The sequence below is a fragment of the Salmo trutta genome, chromosome 26 (assembly GCF_901001165.1).
Source record: "Salmo trutta chromosome 26, fSalTru1.1, whole genome shotgun sequence".
NCBI classification, from domain to species: domain Eukaryota; kingdom Metazoa; phylum Chordata; class Actinopteri; order Salmoniformes; family Salmonidae; genus Salmo; species Salmo trutta.
In genome coordinates this window covers 34961251-34971325 of record NC_042982.1, presented here as the reverse complement: position 1 = coordinate 34971325, position 10075 = coordinate 34961251, and the positions used below count along the sequence as shown (strand labels likewise).

At 41.6% G+C, this 10075-nt stretch overlaps 1 protein-coding gene across 1 annotated transcript; it reads right to left on the bottom strand.

Moving 5' to 3' along the window:
• Positions 1-2526: 2526 nt before the first annotated feature.
• Positions 2527-7323, bottom strand: LOC115163898 (olfactory receptor 13G1-like). The gene is made up of 3 exons (XM_029716102.1): positions 7025-7323; positions 6759-6853; positions 2527-2663 (listed from the first exon to the last, which is right to left on the bottom strand). The coding sequence occupies exons 1-3, from the start codon at positions 7321-7323 to the stop codon at positions 2527-2529; spliced, it is 531 nt and encodes a 176-aa protein (XP_029571962.1).
• Between the last annotated feature and the right edge of the window lie 2752 nt (positions 7324-10075).

The following is a 10075-nucleotide window of genomic DNA, read 5'->3' as shown; positions in this document are numbered from 1 at the left end:
CCTGCTTCATGACGTGTGCTTTCATTTACTCTCCTAAGGAATTAAAAGCAGGGGGCTAATAACTACAGGGAGTGTTAAATAAAATCTAATAAAAGTTTATTGGTTGAGTACACATCGGTATAAACATTGTAACTAAAATGCTATGTACAGCAGTAGAAATATTAAAATGAGCTATCTTGAGAATAATTGATTTAAATTCACAGTACAAAACCCCATGACAAAATGGATAGAATTGTAGGAAATTAGCTTCCAGACGAGAGTCCGGAATATAAATATATATTTATGTGAACGGTGTGTATAGACAGTATGTGAATAGAAAATGTGTTTACAGCAGTAGTTATATAGGATTAGCCATGACTAGAATACAGTATATTTTTATTTAACCTGTCTAGTCAGTTAAGAACAAATTCTTATTTACAATGACGGCCTAGGAACAGTGCATTGTTCAGGAACAGAATGACAGATATTTACCTTGTCAGCTCGGGGATTCGATATAGCAACCTTTTGGTTATTGGCCCAACGCTCTAACAAATAGGCTACCTGCCACCCCAAAGTACAGTGCCTTCGGAAATTATTCAGACCCCTTGACTTTTTCCACATTTTGTTACAAAGGCACTGTTCATATAAAAAGGGTAGAATGTAATGTAAACATTATCAAGAGACCAGTGTTCCATGACTATGTACATAGGGCAGCAGTCTCTAAGATGCAGGGTAGAGTACCTGGCAGTAGCCGGCTAGTGACAGTGTCTAAGGTTCAAGGAAGGGTACTGGGCGGAGGCCGGCTAAAATGACTGTTTAACATTTTGATGGCATTGAGATAAACAGAGTCTATCAGTCTCTCGGTCCCAGATTTGATGCACCTGTACTGTCTCCGCCTTCTACACTGAACAAAAATATGCAACAATTTCAACGTTTTTACTGAGTTACAGTTCATATAAGGAAATCAGTCAATTGAAATAAATGCATTAGGCCCTAAACTATAGATTTCACATGACTAGAAAGAAAGATATGCATCTGTTAGTCACAGATAGCTTAAAAAAAAGGTAGGGCATGGATTAGAAAACCAGTCAGTAACTGGTGGGACCACCATTTGCCTCACGCAGCGTGACACATTGCATGGAGTTGATCAGGCTGTTGATTGAAGCCAGTGGAATGTTGTCCTACTCCTCTTCAATGGCTGTGTGAAGTTGCTAGGGACACGTTGTCATGCACGTTGGATCAGATCATCCCAAACATGCTGAACGAGTGAGAACATGTGAGAATGGAGGCCATGGAAGAACTGGGACATTTTCAGCTTCCAGGAATTGTGCACAGATCCTTGCTACATGGGGCCGTGCATTATCAAACTGAAACATGAAATGATGGAGGCGGATGAAGGGCACGACAATGTGCCTCATGATCTCTTCACGGTATCTCTGTGCATTCAAATTGCTGTTGATAAAATGCAATTGTGTTTGTTGTCTGTAGCTTATGCCTGCCCATACCATAACCGCACAGCCACCATGGGGCACTCTGTTCACAATGTTGTCATTAGCAAACCACTCACTCACATGATGCCACACATGCTGTCTGCCATCTGCCCGGAACAGTTGAAAGTGAGATTCATCCATGAAAAGCACACTTCTCCAGCGTGCCAGTGACCATTGAAAGTGAGCATTTGCCCACTGAAGTCGGTTACGATGCCGAACTGCAGTCAGGTCAAGACGCGGGTGAGGACTACAAGCTTGCAGATGAGCTTTCCTGAGACGGTTTCTGACAGTTTGTGCAGAAATTCTTTGATTGTGCATATCCACAGTTTCATCAGCTGGTGGCTGGTCTCAAATGATCCTGCAGGATAAGAAGCCGGATGTGGAGGTCCTGGCCTGGCGAGGTTACACGTGGTCTGTGATTGTGAGGCCAGTTGGATGTACTCTAAAACAAATTCTCTAAAACGACACTGGATGTGGCTTACAATAAAGAAATGTACATGTATTTATCTGGCAACAGCTCTGGTGGACATTCCTGCAGTCAGCATGCCAATTGCACACTCCCTCAAAACTTGAGACATCTGTGGCATTGAATTGCGTGATAAAACTGCCAATTTTAGAGTGGCCTTTTATCATCCCCAGGACAAGGTGCCCCTGTGTAATGATCATGCTGTTTAATCAGCTTCTTGATATGCCACACTTGTCAGGTGGATGGATTATCTTGGCAAAAGAGAAATGCTCACCAAAAAGGAATGTAAACCAATTCGTGAACAAAATTGGAGAGAAACAAGTTTTTTGGTGTATATGAAACATTTCTGGGATGTTTAATTTCAGCTCATTAAACATGGGAACAACATTTTACATGTTGCGTTTATATTTTTGTTCGGAGTAGAAGGTAAAGGCGTTAACAAGCCGTGGCTTGGGTGGCTGAGGTCCTTGATGATCTTCTTGGCCTTCCTGTGAGACTGGGTGCTGTAGATGTCCGGGACGGCAGTTAGTGTGCCCCTGATGATGCTTTGGGCTGACCACACCTGTGATTGCCGGTGGTGCAGTTGCAGAACTAGGCCTCGATACAGCCCAACAGAATGCTCTCGATGGTGCATCTGTAGAAGTTTGTGATGTTCTTACCGGTCATGGCAAATTTCTTCAGCCTCCTGAGGTTGATGAGGCACTGTTGTGCCTTTTTCTCCATTCTGTCTGTTTGAAGGGACCATTTCAGGTCCTCAGTGACATGCATGCCGAAGAACTTTAAGCTGCGGCACATCAATGTGGATGGGGCATTCTCTCTCTGCTGTCTCCTGTATTCCACGATCACCTCTTTAGTTTTGTTGACGTTGAGCGAGAGGTAATGTTCCTGTCACCACTCTGCCAGGGCCCTCACCTCCTCCCTGTAGGCTGTCTCGGCATTGTTGGTAATCAGGCCTACCACTGTTGTGTCTTCATCAAACTTGATGATTGAGTTGGATTCATGTGTGGACACGCATTCAAGGATGAACGGGGAATACAGGCAGGGGCTCAACATGCACCCCTGTGGGGCCCCAGGGTTGAGGGTCAGCATGGCGGAGGTGTTGCAGCCTGCCTTCACCACTTGGGGCACTATGGTTTTGAAGGCTGAGCTGTAGTCTATGAACAGCATTCTTACATAGGTATTCCTCTTGTCCAGGTGGGATAGGGCAGTGTGCAGTGCAATGGCCATTGCGACATCTGTGGATCTGTTGGGGCGGTAAGCAAATTGTTATGAGTCTAGGGTGTCGGGTAAGGTGGAGGTGATATGATCCTTAACTTGCCTCTCAAAGCACATCATGATGTCAGAAGTGAATTCTACCAGGCGATAGTAGTTTTGTTCACTTACCTTTGCTATTTTTGGTACAGGAACAATGGTGGACATCTTGAAGCAAGTGGGGACAACAGGGAGATTGAGTATGCCCATTAACCCTCCAGCAAGACTTGGCCAGAGGTCAGAGGTCAAAGCTAATTTGTTTGTTCCCGTCCATGTTCCCAATCACCTTACCGTTGTAAAATACAGTGGTTTGCACATTTTATTTGGTGTGAATCCTGCCATCTATCCATGGGTAGGAGCAGGATGGTGGTGTGATCTGATTTGCCGAAGGGAGGGTGGGGAGGGCCTTGTGGCCGTCCCGGAAGGGAGAGTAACAACGGTCAAGCGTGTTCTCTCCATGTGTATCACAAGAGATGTATTTGGTAGAATTTTGAAAGCATATTCTCTGATTTCCTTTATTAAAGTCCCCAGCAACAATAAATTCCGTATTAGCACATGCCATTTCCAGTTTGCACAAAGTCCAGTGTAGTTACTTGTGAGCCGTCGCTGTTTCCAATTGGGGGGGAAATAACCAAAGAAAGTTTTCTCGGCAGCTAATGTGGTCTCCATTTGATGGTGATGTATTCCAGATTGGGAAAACAAAAGGAATTACAGCACATTATGGCACTGCTGCAACAATAAAGAGTATTCTGGTATCCTTATAACAAGACACCTTATAAATAGAATCCTTAGTAGAAACAAAATCAAAGTGGACACCCTGCCTCGTGTTTTTTAGGCCAGGAGAAATGCAACCACTCTCAAATTCATAGACAGAACTATGTAGCAAGGACTGACCATCCACGATATACATTTTCTATTGTCACCATGTTTTAAGTTTATACAGTGTTTGCTTACATTTAAATTGTTTACAAATTTTGGAGTAAAACAAGCTTATATTTTGGGTTGTGCTGGGGTATGACAGTTGAACTGAACTCATGACGCATCTATAAGTTATATTCTTGAAGAAACAATGGCTATATATCAGGGCTATTCAAATCTGACCCTACGAGGTACAGCACCTGCTGCATTTCTGTTCTACCTGATCAAACCAAATCAAATCAAATTTTATTAGTCACATTAGCCGACTACAACAGGTGTAGACCTTACAGTGAAATGCTTAATTACGAGCCCCTAACCAACAATGCAGTTTAAAAAAATACAGATAACAATAAATGATAAAAGTAACAAGTAATTAAAGAGCAGCAGTAAAATAACAATAACGAGACTGAATACAGGGGGGTACCGATACAGAGTCAATGTACAGGGGCATCGGTTAGTTGAAGTAGTATGTACATGTAGGTAGAGTGATTAAAGTGACTATGCATAGATGACAACAGAGAGTTGTAGAGGTATAACGAGGGGGTGAGAGGGAGGGGGGGACACGGCAAATAGTCTGGGAAGCCATTTGACTAGATGTTCAGGAGTCTTATGGCTTGGGGGTAGAAGCTGTTTAGAAGCCTCTTGCACCTAGACTTGGCAGTCCGGTACTGCCTGCCATGCGGTATTAGAGTGAACAGTCTTTGACTAGGGTGGCTGAAGTCTTTGACAATTGTTAGGGCCTTCCTCTGACACCGCCTGGTATAGAGGTCCTGGATGGCAGGAAGCTTGGCCCCAGTGATGTACTGGGCCTCCGTACTACCCTCTGTCATGCCTTGCTGTCAGAGGCCAAGCAGTAGCCATACCAGGCAGTGATGCAACAAGTCAGGATGCTCTCGATGGTGCAACTGATCATAAATATCCCAGGTTTAAATCAGTCCTTGTTTAGAGGGGAAGAATAAAAAAGCAATGGAACTACCTTCAAGGTCCAGATTTGAATTTTAAGGGTATATATAATTAATTTATGAGTCCAAAAATGCACTTTCAAATTAAACATTTAATAAGCAATTCAATGCTAAATAACAATACATTCGATAAAAATGGATGCTAAATACATTTTTGTTTTGATACATTTTTTATAAACAATACTCAATCATTAAGCATCTGTGCAACATAATGTATTGGATGAAACTATTTGTAGTTACAGAGCTAAATCATTAAGATACAGCAGAGACTCTCTTTCTGTGGACCAGTTCATCTTTTGAATCTTTTTATCAAGGTCTGTTATATATCTTTGACTTAAAACAAAATATCAGTAGAGTGATCATAGAAGGGAGCAGGCTATACAACATGATAATAACGATATGTATATCAGTGCTGAATCTAATGCCGATATTACTGGACAGATAAAACAAATTCTAGGTAGAATATAGAGGGCAATGATGATCAGCTGGCCACTGCAGATAGAAAGGGTTTTGAGGGTGCCTTTGGTGCTCGCAATCTTAAGAACTGCAACAAGAATGTAGTCAAGGGTCTAGATCAGATCATATTTTTAAGATAATACTGCAATTATCTAATTGTGGTCCATTACTACATATGCTTTACGCTAACACTTGACATTTCAATAAAATTGCATTTAACAGTAGATAACATTTAATACGGTTTGCATGGGCTAAAATGTCAAATCAAATCAATTTTGACTGACATTTAATTAAGTTGTCAAAAGACATCAAACTAATCTAAATCAGGCGTGTCAAACTCATTCTTTGGAGGGCTCAGCGTCTACTGATTTTTGGTATTTCCTCACAATTTGTGTGCAATTAAGACCTACAGAATCAGGTGATGGGAGTTCCTTACTAACCAGTGACCAATTAAGACCTAGAGAATCAGGTGAGGGGAGTTCCTAACTAACCAGTGACCAATTAAGACCTAGAGAATCATTTGAGGGGAGTTCCTAACTAACCAGTGACCTTCAGTGATCAGTAAAAGACAGGACTGAAAACCTGCAGACACATTGCCTTCCATGGAATGAGTTTGACACCTGTGATCTAAATCAACCAAATCTTGACACTCTATTGTTGATTCACAGTTGAAACCTGACAGTTTAAATTGAGATAAATACAACTGATGGCTTTTTCGCAAATTCAATCAAAGCTCAACATTATTCAACATGATTACATTGATGGTGATATAACATGGAAACAATATTGACTCAACCACTTTTGCTTGGAACAAGCAAGAAAAAAGAAATGGCTTGGGTAACCCTAACCGTTACATATTTGGATTAATTTCAGATCTCTTGAAAATATTTTTCAGGCGCCCTCGAATCTCCTTGGTTTTGAGACAATACACAAGTGGGTTCACAAGAGAGGGGCCCAGAGTAGAGCCAATGATTAGGCCATTTCTGTGAGAGAGCGTGAGAACCAAACCAACCCTGGTGACCAATATTAACAACACCTTGGGGATAAAGAAGCAAGCCACCACTATCATGTGGGAGACACAGGTGTTAAATGTTTTCCTCCTGTCTTTGGATGAAGACATTTGCATCACTTCATAAACTATCTTCATGTATGAGAAGATTATCAAGGCTAAATTAACCCATAATATGGTAGTCGCCACAGTAGAAGCTACATTGAAATAAAATGTAGGATTCACACATGCTGCTCTTACTAAGGCTGCATATTCACAAAAGCTGTATGGGAGTTTATTTGAGCCACAAAAGGGCAGATTGTTCACTATGCCAGTCCACAAACTAGCAAATATGCAGCCTACTGCCCAAGTCGCCATTATAAGTAAACATACATTTGTATTAGTTAAGATAGTCTGATATCGAAGAGGATATGAAATTGCAATAAGGCGATCATAAGCCATCAGAGCAATAGCGAAGGGTTCCATAGTGCTTCCTAAATGAAATAGGAAGCACTGTATCATGCAGGGTGCATAGGGGACTCTTCTCTCCTCACCAAGGAGAACGTTAAGCATTGTAACACTAATGCCGCTGGTGTAGACTATGTCTACCACAGCCAGCGAGCAAATAAAAAAGTACATGGGGGTATGTAGAGGCTTGTTGAATGCTATGACACAAATGTTGGTGATGCTTCCGATCAGAATGAGAAAGAGGACGAACAAAATGGCTGCTCCCACCAGCTTTGGGTGTTGCACATCATCCAATCCTGTGATGAGGAATTCTGTTACCGTATATGTTCTGTTGTTTGGCTCCATGTTCCTGTAAAATAATTTACAAAAAATTAGAGGCAAAAGATTGAAAATTGATCTACAGTGATTTGCAGGATCTCTAATTGGGAGTGTGCCAGACATTTTTTCAATGTAGGCCAACATCACCAGCTCCCAGCACTTGCTTGAATATAGCAGCCATGTACCACTATCAGGACAGAATAACTCTGTGGTCACTGATACGGTTCAGTTTGTATTTACTGCTACATGATGGAATATCTGTGAAAATAACTGCATTAAAACAGTCTGCATTGTCAAACTGGTGCATTGATTGTAACAGAAAATATATAATGAGAATAATCTAGAAAACATACTTTTGGTTACAAGGTCAAGTTTAGTTAATGGATTGTTAAGTTCAATACTTACCAGGTCAGACTTGTGCGCCAGGTTTCACACACAGCTGGTAGATGACACTCTGACCAGACTGGCATTGGATGTCTCTGAATATATCCCCTTTCTGAACAACCTTCTCTCAACCACTGGAGGAATCCCACGTCATGATTCTCATTAGACACACACACACACACACACACACACACACACACACACACACACACACACACACACACACACACACACACACACACACACACACACACACACACACACACACACACACACACACACACACACACACACACACATACCTTTTTTCTCTCGCAATATTGGTTAGAGCATATAAGTAAGCATTTCACTGTAAGGTCTACACCTGTTGTATTCGGCGCACGTGACAAATAACATTTGATTTGATTAGACAACTACATACTGATTTGTATCCAAAAACAGGTGTAGAATCTGCACACTAGAAGATGCGTACATGCTGATTGGCTCAAAGGTCCATATGACACATAAAGACGGACATATTTTGAATTGTCCTTTATCTGTAATTGGTTGAATTGGGCTCTACGTCCTTTCATGAGTGAACTGTATTCGTAGAGCGCCAAATCCCTAATGAGACAACCCAATCTCTCTCATAAATCTTGCATTGATGACAATGGTGAATTCCATGTACAGATCTCAAGATAGGACCTTGTCCCCTGAGGACATCCCTCCCCCCTGCGTTTTATTCAGTCACAACCCAAATTATCGGCACCCTTGATATAGATGAGCAAAAAAGACTATAAAATAAATCATAGAAATACTGAGCTTTTCTGTATGCACATTTTTTTATTACATATTTCATACTAATACAATTGCTCAGAGAACACTACTTTCTTTAATAAGTAATACAAATAATCTAAAAGATAGGTGTCAGAATTCTTATAAACATAATCTAAGAAAAATGTTATCAAAATGTTATTTGCATTAACCTTCTACTGTTCTCCTGTTAATCTCATTTAAGTAACTGTATTTTGGCCTTTCATGGATTCCTGTTTCACTGGGGTATAAAAATGAGGTAACACGCATGTAAAATAAATTTGTCATCCACCACCACAGAGAAAGGCCATGAACTCACAAACGAAAATAACAAATGGTTGTTGACTTTCATACATCAGGCAGAATCTGTCAGTCTCTCGGTCCCAGATTTGATTCACCTGCACTGTCTCCGCCTTCTACACTGAACAAACATATGTAAAAATTTCAACATTTTTACTGAGTTACAGTTTATATAATGAAATTCGTCAATTGAAATAAAAGCATTAGGCCCTAAACTATGGATTTCACATGACTAGGAAGAAAGATATGCATCTGTTTGTCACAGATACCTTAAAAAAAAGGAATGGGCGTTGATTGGAAACCCAGTCAGTAACTGGTGGGACCACCATTTGCCTCATGCTGCGCAACACATTGCATGGAGTTGATCAGGCTGTTGATTGAAGCCAGTGGAATGTTGTCCTACTCCTCTTCAATGGCTGTGTGAAGTTGCTAGGGACATGCTGTCGTGCACATTGGTCCAGATCATCCCAAACATGCTGAACGAGTGAGAACATGTGAGTATGGAGGCCATGGAAGAACTGGGACATTTTCAGCTTCCAGGAATAGTGTACAGATCCTTGCTACATGGGGCCGTGCATTATCAAACTGAAACATGAAATGGAGGCGGATGAAGGGCACGACAATGTGCCTCAGGATCTCTTCACGGTATCTCTGTGCATTCAAATTGCTGTTGATAAAATGCAATTGTGTTTGTTGTCTGTAGCTTATGCCTGCCCATACCATAACCGCACAGTCATCATGGGACACTCTGTTCACAACGTTGTCATTAGCAAACCACTCACTCACATGACGCCACACATGCTGTCTGCCATCTGCCCGGAACAGTTGAAACTGAGATTCATCCATGAAAAGCACACTTCTCCAGCATGCCAGTGACCATTGAAAGTGAGCATTTGCCCACTGAAGTCAGTTACGATGCCGAACTGCAGTCAGGTCAAGACGCTGGTGAGGACAACGAGCTTGCAGATGAGCTTTCCTGAGACGGTTTCTGACAGTTTGTGCAGAAATTCTTTGAATGTGCAAATCCACAGTTTCTTCAGCTGGTGGCTGGTCTCAGATGATCCTGCAGGTGAAGAAGCCGGATGTGGAGGTCCTGGCCTGGCGAGGTTACACGTGGTCTGTGATTGTGAGACTGCTTGGTTGTACTGACAAATTCTCTAAAATGAAAATAAAGGTTGCTTATTATAGAGAAATTTACATTAAATTCTCTGGCAACAGCTCTGGTGGACATTCCTGCAGTCAGCATGCCAATTGTACACTCCCTCAAAACTTGAGACATCTGTGGCATTGAATTGCGTGACAA